This window comes from Engraulis encrasicolus, chromosome 8 (assembly GCF_034702125.1).
Source record: "Engraulis encrasicolus isolate BLACKSEA-1 chromosome 8, IST_EnEncr_1.0, whole genome shotgun sequence".
In the NCBI taxonomy this organism is placed as follows: Eukaryota; Metazoa; Chordata; class Actinopteri; order Clupeiformes; family Engraulidae; genus Engraulis; species Engraulis encrasicolus.
Genome location: NC_085864.1, coordinates 42,104,594 through 42,119,593, shown reverse-complemented (window position 1 = coordinate 42,119,593; position 15,000 = coordinate 42,104,594). Strand labels below are relative to the sequence as shown.

The window sequence follows — 15,000 nt, the reverse complement described above, 5'->3', positions numbered from 1 at the left end:
GAAAGCACATTGGAATGTAAGCATTTTGAATGGATGTCTATCTGTAGAGACTACAAACCAAAGAACAGAAGATGGATATGGTCTTCCCACTCAGTACGTTCAGTGTTGATGTGCAAAGAGGAAAATGTTTTATTCACACATTCATAATTTGTCTGTATGAGTATATGAATAATTGCCTGTATACCGCATATTTGCATGGCATTAGCAATATGATTTCCGCCCAAAGGGAACAGCAGGATGAGCTCACCCCATGTTGTGATGCTGTTTGGATCAGTGAATCAAGTACAGCTGTAGTCCGCCATTGTGTGTGTGTGTGTGTGTGTGTGTGTGTGTGTGTGTGTGTGTGTGTGTGTGTGTGTGTGTGTGTGTGTGTGTGTGTGTGTGTGTGTGTGTGTGTGTGTGTGTGTGTGTGTGTGTGTGTGTGTGTACTATCTCTCTCTCCCTCTAAATATCTCTCTCTCTCTCTCTCTCTCTCTCTCTCTCTCTCTCTCTCTCCCTCTCTCTCTCTCTCTATGCGTGCGTGTGTGTGTGTGTGTGCATTAATCTGTCCAGGTGTCCACCTAGCCACAGTGGGCTGAGATATGCACTTGCCCTTCCTGGAGCACAGCAGGGGAGCTGAGGCTGCCGTTTTTATGTACGTGTAAACATGACACTAATTAATGACAGGACTCTATAATACTGTATAATGCACATAGATGTGGAGGTTTGAATCAAGCCAGGTGGTCTTAGAGTCTGCTAGTTCTGTGAAGTTTTGCTGACCCCATTCACTAATGTCAACATCACAGGTACCTTCACACATGCATTGAGTTTACCAGTAAGTAGCCCCGTGATGCACGCCTTACCATCTGAGGAACGTTGTAATGGTCATTGAAGGGTTAGTATTAGTCTACTATGGCATTACACAGGGCCTTGAGTAATGCTAGCCTGGGAAATCCCATGCTGCCTCGCCCAATCGTTCCGATCTGAAAGATAGATCTCATTTGTGATGAGGTCTGGTGGTAACTAGGCGAAAGCAATACACTACGACTTCGTCATTGCCATTCTGGTAACAACACATTTATGACACCTTGTTTTAACGGGTTAAATGGTATTTCCAATATTGCTTTTGCCATTATCAGTCAATGAAATATGGTGTGTGTTGTGATGTGCTGTTGTGTAGGTCTGATGAAGGGCATGCTGCCCGAAACGTCACATTAAAAAAAGAGCAACGGGAGCTTGGTGTCGCAGACTTTTCTTTCAGTTTTTTTCTCTCTAACTGTTGTGTAGTAGTTGCGGCAGCAAGCCTGCATCTTTACTGTACAAAGTTCATGTACATGTCGCCATATGTTGGGCACCCTCCCAGACCTTGGTGTGAACCCAAATTACGTAAATGGCTTCTCTCCCCCTCACTACACAGCATTTGTCAACCATTTTGTACGAGAGTGCGTGTGTGTGTGTGTGTGTGTGTGTGTGTGTGTGTGTGTGTGTGTGTGTGTGTGTGTGTGTGTGTGTGTGTGTGTGTGTGTGTGTGTTTGTGTGCGAACGTGTGTGAGTGTGTGTGTGCGCGTGTTGGTGTGTGTGTGTGTGTGTGTGTGTGTGTGTGTGTGTGTGTGTGTGTGTGTGTGTGTGTGTGTGTGCGAAGGGATATGTGTGTGTGCGAAGGTGTGTGTGTGTGTGTGTGTGTGTGTGTGTGTGTGTGTGTGTGTGTGTGTGTGTGTGTGTGTGTGTGTGTGTGTGTGTGTGTGTGTGTGTGTGTGTGTGTGTGTGTGCGCGCGAATGTGTGTGTGTGTGTGTGTCCTGTCCAGGTGTCCACCTACCACAGTGGGCTGAGTGATGCACTTGCCCTTCCCAGAGCACTGTGGGTCGCTGAAGCTGCTACCGGGCTCCACGCAGCTGCTGGCCTTGCGGGTCACATGCAGACGCAGTGCCACCTCCGGGCCATCGGGAGTGCCCATGCGCAGCACAGCTGAGGGGGGTGAGAGAGTATGTATGTACACACATGTATACACACACACACACACACACACACACACACACACACACACACACACACACACACACACACACACACACACACACACACACACACACACACACACACACACAATAATTGAAAAGGATGTTTAAGCACTTACCAAAAATAATTCAGGTATACATGTATTTACACACATTTAGATCCTCAATTCATCAAATCAAATAGTCAGATTACAGGAAGTCAAATGAAGACAAGTTTAGCTACTCAACACACCCTCCTCTGCTCACCTAAAATATTGCTCTCGATCACTTCATTTGCTTGCTCATTCAATGAGAACATAACTGTATGAAACACATGCCTCCCAAACAGCCATATGTTGCACAATCTGCTGAGGGACTCGTTTAAAAAATAATCATTCAACATCATGAATGAAAATCATTGTTAACTTTGTGAAGCACATTGAGTTGCACCTGTGTATGAAATGCGCTATATAAATAAACTTGCCTTGCCTTGCCTTGCCTTGAATACTGTTATAAATAATAGATAGGAATACTTTTGGGGGGAAAAACATCAGGGGCTTCAGCCAGAGTTTATTTTTTTCTGTCAGAACTTAATTATATTGCCTCTAGCAAATTAATCTTACTCTAAGGCGTCAGACATACCAAAGCCGAATGGAACGGACGAGAGACGAACACGGTCTTTCTGCTTAGTTTCGGCCGGTGTGTTCTACTCTGCCTTTCACACTGACAGCGTCGGCGTGCGCGGTCAGTCCTGTTCAAAACTCTCCCACAGCCAAAGCTAGCGTGCTTACTTTGCCATTCATTTGAATGAGACACCGCCAGTCGCCGGCGTGAAAAATACGCTCGAGTTCTATTTTCCAAATGCAGCGCGGAGCCGACTACCGCCGGCTGGTGTGAAAGGACAGACATGTTTCCATGTATTTTCACGCGATGCTTTACCGCCCTAGTGTTTAAGACCCCTTATGCATCTTACTTTGAGTCAATGTAAAACCTCATCTTAAGAATTAGATTTTTTTTCTTTCACTTCAGTAAACATCTTGAATTTCACCAAAATCAATACTCTAAATTGAAAAAAGAAATCAAACAAAAAACATGCGCTTTAAGTTTTTTCTAAAAAACCTTTCCCATTAAGTAAGCTACAGTAAAGTCAAGACAAAGACAGTGAAGTAATCACTCATGCAAAAGTAAAAAGTAAAAATGTATTCTTTAGTCTTTTTTTAAAGGAAATTGTTCACAAAGTAAACAGGGTGAAAGATTGTAATTAGCATTAATTAGATACAATCAGGGCCAAACATCTTTTTTTTAAAGGCAGGCAGTCAGCAGCCATAAATAAACACACACACACACACACACACACACGCACACACACACGCACACACACACGCACACACACACACGCACGCACACACACACACACACACACACACACACACACACACACACACACACACACACACACACACACACACACACACACACACACACACACACACACACACACACACACACACACACACAATTAGGCTATTTCACACAAGCATGTTGTCCCAAAAGACTCAGTTTTATCTAGGGTGCCTGCCAATGTCATGGAGTCCTGACACCGTTGTTAACTAGGAAACCAAGTCACACAGAGAAAGACTGAGCAAGAGAGACAGATTGCGTGATTGCAAGAGAGAGAGAGAGAGAGAGAGAGAGAGAGAGAGAGAGAGAGAGAGAGAGAGAGAGAGAGGATGCTAGAAGGACAGATTGCGTGATTGCAGGAGAGGGAGAGAGAGAGAGAGAGAGAGAGAGAGAGAGAGAGAGAGAGAGAGAGAGCGAGAGAGAGAGAGAAAGAGAGGATGCTAGAAAGACAGATTGCGTGATTGCAGGAGAGAGAGAGAGAGAGAGAGAGAGAGAGAGAGAGAGAGAGAGAGAGAGAGAGAGAGAGAGAGAGAGAGAGAACAAGAGCGAGCCCTTTCTCTTCCCTCCAATGCACCACCACATCTGTTTTGACACCCCTGCCAGATTAATTTCTCTCATTTTTTATCACACAAGAGGAGTAGGCACACAGCAGCAGAGGCAGAGGAGCAATGCTACACTACACTCAGGTCCTACGGCAGGGGAGGGGAACCTTTCTCATTCGAAGGGCCACTTAAAATTCGTCCATGGGCCCTAAAAAGTCCTCCAAGGGCCATACTATGAACACAAACCAGAATTTTCCCCTTCACTTTAGGCCTATATTGAAGGCAGCCACATTTAAACAAACACCACCTTCTGTACGTTCCCTGAATATAATTTAATTGTATTGCAAATTTATTTTCTAAGATTCCTTTACAAAATATGTCATATTTCATGTGAAGCTGAATAACATTAAAATTATATCGGGGGCCGGATAAAACGGCCTCAAGGGCCACAAACGGCCCTCGAGACATGGGTTCCCCACCCCTGGCTTACAGCATCCTGTCATGTAAAAAAAACATGTTGTCCTGCCTTTTATCAATTAGGCTACATATTTCTGTTTATACATTGTAATCGTCAACACCTTCGAGATCAAGGATTTGAACATGTGAAATGTTCCACACAGTATGCGTAACCGCCTCGCACATAAGGTGTAAATGGGTCGTAGTTTCTTACTGCAGATGGGGTCGCCGGCGGGCCTATTCACTATTTGCTGAAAATACTCAACTACATCATAACAACATTGCTATGACAGTACCGAGAGCCTTAAGTAACAGATTAAGACATAGACATTACAATTTTGGTGACAGTAAGGTTATAACATAGGTGCTGCGCTAAGGGGTTAAGGGGTAGTGGACCGCACTGATTCTCATAATCTCAGTTCTCTCAGTTAAGTTCCAAACACTCCCTTCAGGGCGCAGGTATAGATACCCCAATATTAGAACGAATAGAGCAAAGAACTCCTTCATCCCCATGGCAATTAACGAATTGAACAAGATGTGGGAGATACATTCATGACATTATGGACTTTCATATTGGGTTAATGGATGCATTTGACCAGTGGTCTGTATTTATTACGTATTTATTTACATAGTAACTATATGTTTAGCTATTTATTGAGTGTATTTGTTGTACTGTATGTGTTTTTTATTGTAGGCCTATATGTTTTTATGCCATTCATTCTGCTGTGCTGTAAATCAAATTGCCTTTTAAAGGACCTTAAAGCTTTCAAGTCAAGTCAAGTCAAGTCATAATTGACAGAGATGATGTCTAGCATTACAGTGCAACTGTTGGGGGGGAGGGGGTTTGTGAAAATGATGCATAGGACCCTGCCGTGGCACTAATGGTAGGGCACCTGTCTGCTACAGGTTCGATACCAGCCCAGGTCCTTTGTCGACCCTTCCCCCTCTCCCTCCCCACTCGCTTCCTGTCATTGCTTAACTGTCGTATCAAAATAAAGACGAAAAAATGTCGGGGTTTTTTAAAGAAAGAAAATGATGCATAGAAAAGCACAGCACTACATGCATTAGCAGTTAGAAACACAAATTATTCCTGTGACTGAGCAGCAGTTTTTAAGTCTGGAGACCTTTTCCGGAAGGTTTCTCTATTAGCATCGTAACTGTTCCCACAGGCTTTCCATTTTAACATTCCCCTCAGTATGGGACCTAGTGCCGCATAAGAGCTCTGGGAATAAAATGAAGTGTTAAGGCATTTTGTTGTTGTTGAATATTTAAAAGTGCTACTGTTAACCAGGGGCCTCATAACACAAATAGAAGGAATCCGCTTGTTCTTCACAGTATCGTATTTCTTTGGTCATACTATATTTTGACCAAGAAAAAAATCTAATACCTTCTAAATACCTTCTAATACCTTCTAATACGAATACCTTCTGTTATCTCATTTATTCATTTACATTTTGTTTTAGGGTTCCATTTTGGAGCATTGTAAGCCTTCTTTGTAGCTAACGCCAAGAGATTGTAGGAAATAATAGCAGTTCTGCGTATATTCAGGAAATGACTCCAAAAGGCCAGACATGAACTTGGATCCCACAGGCCACTCCGACCCAAATTTTGGCATCGGTGTCGCTGCTTGCGTCACAACTCCTGCAACCTTTTTTATTCACTGAAGACTGCAGAAAGGTGACAGGAAGGAAGTGAGGCAGACGTTGCTTAAAATGGACACAGCATGGCGAGGCCCGACTTTCTCCTCCTGTGGGCACTCGGGGCCCGCCTTGCAACTGGGATGCTACCACTCGTCTGATGAACTGATTTCAATTTAGCACAAACAGTGAATTTGTTGCCACGTTAATTAAACACGTAAGAGAGCTGGACCAACGCTGTGGGTGTTAGAAACGTCTCTCTAAATGTTGAATTAACACTGCATAATTATACTGTGGCAGGCTCCTGTGGAGGTGTGGATTAGACATCTTGGGAGGGAAACCAAGCAGAGACAAACTGACTGTGAAGAGGAGACTTCCTGGCGTTCCACAAGGTGTAAATTCCATCTTAGTGAAGATGACAGTTCGGAACCAGGGGCGGCGCTATTAGGCGGGCAAGTGAGTGGGGCATTTGCCCCTGGGCCCAGGCCCCTCCTGTATGGGTGTTGGGGGCCCTATTGTTACAATGGCAGGCTGAATGGGGGGCCTCATCAGTGTTTTGCCCTTGGGCCCTGTGTGCAATTGTTCCGTCACTGTACGGAACATGAGTGGAGATGATCTGCTAAATCTCTGGAGCCTGTCAAAGAATTTCTGTATATAATTTTTTTCCGGCACATCATGGTCTTCAATAACAAATTATCTCCTCTCTTCTCCCCCGTCTCCTTGTGATTTTGTATCTATTTTAAACTGAGCCTGACATTTTGCTCTGAAGGTCATGTGACTAAAAGCTTGGCTTCCCATCAATTAAATACACTTGTACTTGCAATGAATCCAAATGTCATGGATGTTCTCGAAATGTCATGAATCTGAATGTGATGAAAGTTCTGTCTTGATCCGTCTCTTAGCATAGCAAATGGTGAGTGTGGGGTTATCTAAGGTTTCAAGGGTGTGTGGGAGTCACACAAACAGGAGCTGGATTTGGAACACTGGGATACAAATTTGGAACACTGATGATGGGCTAGAGCCCCGAAACGTCTCTCTCCCACATCGTCTATGGCTTTTAACTTTATTTTCGGCTTACGGCTCGATACAGTATTTCCTTATATGTGTGACACTCATTATCTATTTAAAACGTTTGAGATTGCAGCAGGCAACATTCTATTGTTTTGATTTATATGGGCCTTGCTTTGTCTCCCCATTATATTGTATCTATCGGGGGGTGCAGATTATTTCGTCCCAGGCCAAAGCCCTATGACTTTTTTTAACCTGACTTCTGAAATCTGGCTGCATTTCGCCAAACTCCACAAGAGTTCTCACGCAACCATCCGAGTCTCGTGAAAGTCAGAATCATTTCTGAATGAATGAGCCAATCAGGATCGCCGGGTGGGATTTTCCATAGATGCGGGCGGCGTTTTGGCCGTCCAGTATCAAATCACATGCAAGGATTTTTCTCTTCTCTTCTCTTCTCTTCTCTTCTCTTCTCTTCTCTTCTCTTCTCTTCTCTTCTCTTCTCTTCTCTTCTCTTCTCTTCTCTTCTCTTCTCTTCTCTTCTCTTCTCTTCTCTTCTCTTCTCTTCTCTTCTCTTCTATTATACTCTTATGCTTATTTGTGTTGTTTGTTAGCCTGCATTTGAGGTTTTTGCTGTCTGAATGCCAACACTAATGAGCATTGTGAATTGGCCCAGTGGAGTAAGCTTTGAAGCCTCCCTTGGAAGACAAAGGGGATGCAAAACCAATGCAGAACCAACCACCACAATCACCACCATACTGTAACAGTAAAATTACATCTCTCTCTCTCTCTCTCTCTCTCTCTCTCTCTCTCTCTCTCTCTCTCTCTCTCTCTCTCTCTCTCTCTCACCCATAGTCTACTACTATGCGCAATTCAAGATATACAATTCAAAATGTAGTATGGTGCAGAAGGACACAGAAGAAACCCTGACCCACAAAAAAAGAAAATGAGGAACACTGCATCCAGTCCTTTTGCTGAATCCACCCTGCTACAGCAACTACGTACAGTATACCTCCAGCCTTTTGCTGAAGTTTCAAGTTCAGCCCCAGACCTTAAATAGAGAAGTGTTGCAATGCAGCAGCCCCACCACCACCACCACCACTTTTCTCCACTTTTGTTAATGCAAAGAAAAAACTGCAAATGCAGGTGTCTGCAGTAGCATACAGAAAAAAAGTAGGAGAATAGAAGTGGGATTTATGTCTCTTTGACGGGATCCAGATCATATTGGCTTGTTCCTCCTGAAAGCCGCTCAAGAAACTGGCTCATTTTAATGTTTTAAAGAATTCTTTCTTATTCCGTGTTCATACTATAGCAGTTAGAAATCCACCTCTGACTCATTTTGTCCAAACAAAAATTGACCGTCCTCCTTCTGGCTGTTCCTGACACTCTCTGAGGTAGAGACACTCAGGATTTTTTTCTCTAATTGAAACATCATGGCCCTACCATGGTGCTAACGATAGGGCACTCGTCTGCAATACGGCCAACCCGGGTTCGATTCCCGTACCAGATCCTTCGCTGACCCTTCCCCGTCTCTCTCTCTCCCAACTCGCTTCCTGTCTCTCCTCCTACACTGCCTTGTCTGATAATAAACAATAAAAGACAAGACTTGAAAAGCCCCCAAAAATACTTTTTTGTTTTTCAAGTATCACATGGGGGCCGCATACTGAAACTGAACTAAAATACATAAAAGAGTGGAAACAGGAAAGGTTGACTGAGCGATCTTGTTCTCCAACTTTGTAAACAGAAAAGAGTGGCCCCCCAGCTGCAATTCGGTTCCCATCGGCGGTCACGTCTTGGAACCGTTCGAAAGAATCGGTTTGTTCACAAACTTCACAACACTAAACAGGAGAAGCTGAGTCGGTGAAGACGACAAGGTCAACAGAGTGTCGGAAACCAATCGGCGGCGTGTCTCCCTGTCAGTCAGGCAGGATGGAAATTACTAGGTCACACTACTAGAAAGTTCTATCTGTGCTGCGCCTGCCAATCAAGGCACTGACTGACTGTGGATGGAAGGTTCCGCTCACCGAATTTAAATAAGGGTGACGGCTATGCTGACAGATGTGAGATATTGAGGAAGATGGGGAAGGGAGAGACTTTCTTTTTTGCTTCTGGATGCTCTGATGATGGATACGTTTTTTTGACAACAAAAGTCACACACCGTCTCACATGGTCACACACAGAAGTTGAATTAAGGCCAGAGTCCTCTGGAATCCTGTTCTCCTTCCTTGTATTGGAGATACAGCCAGCCCGAGCTGTCTCTCTCTGGTAGAGAACTGTGCTTACTGAGATATTGACCAGTGTGAGGAAGGACAATGCAACCACTGCATAGACACCCTCAGATGTGAACATACAGACACATACGCACACACACAGCACACCACACACATAAAGTCAAGAGGCTTCGATGCAGACCTGCATGCACATTTCACACACACACGCATGCACGCGCACGCGCACACACACACACACACACACACACACACACACTCTCTCTTTCTCTCTCTCTCTCTCTCTCTCTCTCTCTCTCTCTCTCTCTCTCTCTCTCTCTCTCTCTCTCTCTCCCTTACCGATGAAGTAGTCCTGTCCCATGAGAAGCAGTCCGTCGGGCAGCACCAGTCCATCGGGGGCCTGCAGGGGGTACACAGCCGAGGCCCCCAGCAGAGAACAGGTGATGAACTCAGACACCCCCACACGCCAGAACACCGGGGCCCCACTCACGTTAGACAGGACCCTGCACACAGAGATACAAGGGAGAAGAATGGTGAAGTCAGGGAGACCTCCAGCGGTATAGAGAGACACTGGGGCCCCACTCACGTTAGACAGGACCCTGCACACAGAGAGACAAGGGAGAGGAATGGTGAAGTCAGGGAGACCTACAGGTACAGAGGAAGACTGGGGCCCCACATAACATACTGTTCATTAGTTAGCACCCTTACAGAGAGAAAGATGGGTGAGAGGATGGTGAAGACAGTGAACAGCAAATGTATATATCTGAAGAAAGAAGAAAGCTGTATGAGGAGGGAAGCATATATGTGAAGCAAAGACAAAATGGAAGAGGATAGTAGGAGAGAGAGAGAGAGGGGGGGGGAGAGAAAGAGAGAGAGAGAGAGAGAGAGAGAGAGAGAGAGAGAGAGAGAGAGAGAGAGAGAGAGAGAGAGAGAGAGAGCTCAAGTTAAGATATACTGTATAAAAAGAAAGGGAAAAGGAAGTAAAGAAAAATAAGGAGATACAAAGAATGAGACTAAGAGAAGAGCAGAAAGAAAGAGATTAAGACAAGAGCAGAGAGAAAGAAAGAAAGAAAGAAAGAAAGAAAGAAAGAAAGAAAGAAAGAAAGAAAGAAAGAAAAAGAAAGAAAGAAGGGCTCATTAGGTAGATAGATGTTGTAAATCGTGTTGAAATCATGCTGCTGAACTATTACTCTTCCTAGTGTGTGTATAAATGTGTGTGTATGTGTGTGTGAGAGAGAGAGAGAGAGCGAGAGAGAGAGAGAGCGAGAAAGAGAGAGAGCGAGAGAGAGAGAGAGAGAGAGAGAGAGAGAGAGAGAGAGAGAGAGAGAGAGAGAGAGAGAGAGAGAGAGAGAGCCCTGCCTTCCTCCCACCCCTGGTCCCAATTCTCTCTTAGAGTGCTATTAATTTATCTCAGTTCCTCATTGCAGCCACATGAAATAGTGTGCTGTCGCATTTTTATAAATTAACATCTGACGGTGACTGTGTAAATATGCCGGAGACTATGTTTCTCACAAATAAAGAGGCCTGCATATTCATTCGCACAGGCACACACACACACAAACACAGTGCAAAAACATACACACCCACACCTACACACCATAATTTGGGTGCAACCCTAAACACATCTACAGTGCTCCCCCCCCTCCTCTCCCTCCCTTTCTCTCTGTCTGTCTGTCTGTCTGTCTGTCTGTCTGTCTGTCTCTGTCTCTCTCTCTCTCTCTCTCTCTCTCTCTCTCTCTCTCTCACACACACACACACACACAGAGAGAGACACACACGCACACGCACACACACACACACACACACACGCACACGCACACGCACACGCACACGCACACGCACACGCACACACACACACACACACACACACACACACACACAGTTGCATCAGCATTGGAAAAGGCATATCTGCTACATAGCCTAATGAGTTTCCGCAGCAGGCTAATGTGTTGTGTTGTGGATCGTGCTTTGCAAGAACTTCAAAACTGAATCGTAATAAATCATAAAACAACACACACACATGCAGTACACGCACACACCCACACAAGCACGCACTGGCATACACGCGCACACGTACGCACGCACACACACATACACACACACACACACACACTGGCATACACGCGCACACGCACGCACGCACACACACACACACATACACACACACACACACGCACACACACAGCCGGGGAGTATATTTTTAGAGTAATTATCACATCTATTAGGGTTTTGGAGACGCCTGCCAAATGAAAGTAGGTTGGCTTGTGGAATCAGTAATTTGAGTATCAGAATATTTCTGCACTGTAGGTAGGAGGGGAAATGCTAACATCACATACAGCACTGTGCCTGTGCTGTTTCACTGCCAACCGTTATCGGCCTCTGGCTTTATTGTATGGCTGTACTAGCAGGGCTCTGCCCTACTGGTGATGCAACGCCTTCGGCTCAGCTACACAGTAGGGCCAGAAGTTTTGCTCAATCCCGCTACAGCGGGAACTCCACCCACTTTGTCTGGAACCAATCAACTGAGCATTTCCAACCGCCCTGGGTAGAGGCAAGTTGAAGGCAGTGACGTGGTTTAAGCAGAGACGTTCTATTGGGGTAAAAAACATTTGGTTTAAACTTTGGCACATCCCTCAACCAGTAGCAAGCCGAAGGAGGCGGGTTAACCAGGCCATGGAAACAAAGTTCTTCCTGTATGGAAATGCTAATCGTTATAGTCCTGGTCAGACCAGAATCGCGGTAGTGATCTGAAGTCAATGAAAACCAGGCAATGGCTGTACTATTCAGAGTGCTTTTAAAGTGTTAATTATATGTTTTTAGGGCAGTGGAGGAGAGACAGGAAATGCGTGGGGGGAGAGAGACGGGGAAGAATCTGGGCCGGAATCGAACCCAGGTCGCCAATGTAGTAACTGTTAGCCCACGGTAGGGACGATTTTTAAGTGTCTCTACAGTGTTTTTAAGAGATTATTCACATTTTGCCTGGTGGGCCTGACTCTTTCACTTTGTGCCGAAGGTCTTGGACACTCTTGTTAGGTGTGGTGGATGTGGTGTAAATGTGGTGGTGGTGAAGGTGAAGGTGAAGGTGGTGGTGAAGCTGGTGGTTGTGATGTAAAGTGGTGGTGGTGAAGGTGGTGGTTGTGATGTAAAGTGGTGGTGGTGAAGGTGGTGGTTGTGATGTAAAGTGGTGGTGGTGAAGCTGGTGGTTGTGCTGTAAAGTGGGGGTGGTGAAGGTGGTGTAAAGTGGTGGTGGTGAAGGTGGTGGTTGTGATGTAAAGTGGTGGTGGTGAAGCTGGTGGTTGTGCTGTAAAGTGGGGGTGGTGAAGGTGGTGGTGGTTGTGGTGTCAAGAGGTGGTGGTGGATGTAGTGATGTAAAGTGGTGTTGGTGGATGGTGCTGGTGGTTGTGTGGGTTGTGGTGTAAATGGTGGTGTGATGATGGTTGTGCTGGTGGATGGATGTGGTGGTGGTGGTGAGAAGTGGTGGTGGTGAGAAGTGGTGAGGGGGGGTTGTCCATTTTGCTTACTTCACATCTGTGTCCTCTGCAACTTCCAAAGAAACGGTGAGCATACCAGACGTCCCACAGCCTGAACCATCCCTCATCTGCAAAACACACACACGCACGCACGCACACACACACGCAGTCAAAGGAAGCAAATAGAATGGTCATTTTAAAATCAATGCAGCAATTTCTTCCTCACACAAATACACACATACACATAGACACAGTCATTTTAAAATCAATGACTCCCTCACCCCAGTCACAAACACACAAAAACACACACAACATGTACTTTACCTTTTCCTCACACACAGGTATGGGCACACATACACATACTGTACACACACACACACACACACACACACCATGCCACCACCACAGAGGCGCACATGCACATGCACACACACGCGCACACGCAAGAACGCACACATGCATGCACGCACACACGCACACACAGTAGATTTTCTCTCTCTTTCTCTTTCTCCCTCTCATCATTCTCTCTTTAACCTCCCCCTTGACAGCCCTTTTTAACCCCCCCGCCTCTCTCTTTCACACACACACACACACACACACACACACACACACACACACACACACACACACACACACACACACTCACTCACACACTCTCACACACACACACACACACACACACACACACTCACTCTCACTCTCTCACACAAACACACACACACACACACACACACACACACACACACACACACACACACACACACACACACACACACACACACACACACACACACACACACACACACACACACACACACACTCACACCCCAAACCCACCACCACACCCCCAATCCCTCCCCACAGGCCCTACAGATGTCTCACCTGTTCCTCGTCCCACTGCACCTCCACAAACCTCTGGCCGGCCTTGGGCAGCCAGGGCTGAAGGGTAGGCGGGACTGTGGGCTGGGCGGCGGTGGTGGTGGTGGCGGCATCGGGCTCGGCGGTTGGCTCGGCGGTTTGAGTGGCGGTCGTGGGGGTAACCGGGGTGGCGGGCGTGGCGTGCTCGGGGGCGAAGTTCTCGGCCACGTCCCAGCTGGACTCGGAGCTGGGGTCGAAGGTCGCCGTGTCGCATCGCTCCCCTCCGAAGCCCTCGGCACACTCGCAGGTGAACACCTCAAAAGTCAGGGTTAAAGTGAAGGTGAGCTTTACGTATTTTACATTTTTTCATATGTATAAAAACATTCATGATACTTTTCTCATTGTCCCATGTGTCAAAGACCAAGCCAAGACAACACAAATATGAAGCAATTAAAAATTATTTTGACCGATCATACTGTACATTCAACATGTAACAGTATTTGTGCTGCGTAAAAAATCCCAAGCCATTAAAGTAGCCTACCATATATGTAAGTACATGACAGTTAATTAAGAAAATGAATGGAGTAGGCCTACCTCTGCCTCCTCGCCACGGCTACAGTTTCCATGGACACAGGGCCCGCTGGAACAGGGGTCTGCAAAAAACTGCACAAGAAAAAAGCAGGAAGTCAGCGAAAGCCGGAGAAAAAAGGAGGTAAATAATAATATAAACAATACAAAGAGTAAACAAACAGTAGACAAAGCGAGAAAAGGGCACCATCCTTCATAGCTGTCAAAAAGGCACACAACTCCACTGCACTCCATCACCACTCTTTCCCCCTGACTAACTTAACCCCAGACACCCCCCTCAGCACAAGCAAGCATATAGTATTCAGGCACCGCATCTTGCTGGAGAGAAGCCCCCTGGGTGTTTGACTGGTGGTTACACTAGAGGCCTCTCTGGGGTTATGGCATCTATAATTCAGACTTTTTTTGTTTTGAGAGAGCACCCCTCTCCTCTCTCTCTTCCCCACTCCCCACGCATTCTCTCTCCATCAGCTGGATACACTGTATGTTTTCCTCCACTAGCCTCCTCTCTTCTCTATTCTCTTCCACTCTCCCTTCCTCTCGACATCTAACTCTCCTTTGTTCCACTCCACATTTCATCTGTTTTGCTCTCCTCACCTCTCCTCTCCTCTCCCCTCTTCTCTTCTCTTCTCTCCTACTGTACACCCCCTCTCCCTTTCTATCCTCTCCTCTTTCCTCCCCTCGTCTCCTCTTTTCTCCACTCTCCTTTCCTCCATCCCCCTCTCCTCTCCTCTCCTCTCCCCTCCTCATCTGCTATACATCCTCTCTCCTCTTCTCTTCCCTCTTCTTTCCTCCACTCTCCTCTCCTCCATCCCCCTCTCCTCTCCTCATCAGCTCTCTCCAG

At 46.0% G+C, this 15,000-nt stretch overlaps 1 protein-coding gene across 1 annotated transcript in view; it reads right to left on the bottom strand.

Moving 5' to 3' along the window:
- dner (delta/notch-like EGF repeat containing) overlaps window positions 1-15,000 on the bottom strand; it is a 122,050-nt gene that overhangs the window by 44,620 nt on the left and 62,430 nt on the right. The window contains exons 2-6 of the mRNA XM_063204490.1: window positions 14,166-14,234; window positions 13,596-13,886; window positions 12,765-12,841; window positions 9,583-9,746; window positions 1,797-1,945 (exon numbers count right to left, since the gene is read on the bottom strand). Coding sequence (XP_063060560.1) covers window positions 1,797-1,945; window positions 9,583-9,746; window positions 12,765-12,841; window positions 13,596-13,886; window positions 14,166-14,234 — 750 coding nt within the window. The remainder of the gene's footprint in view (window positions 1-1,796; window positions 1,946-9,582; window positions 9,747-12,764; window positions 12,842-13,595; window positions 13,887-14,165; window positions 14,235-15,000) is intronic.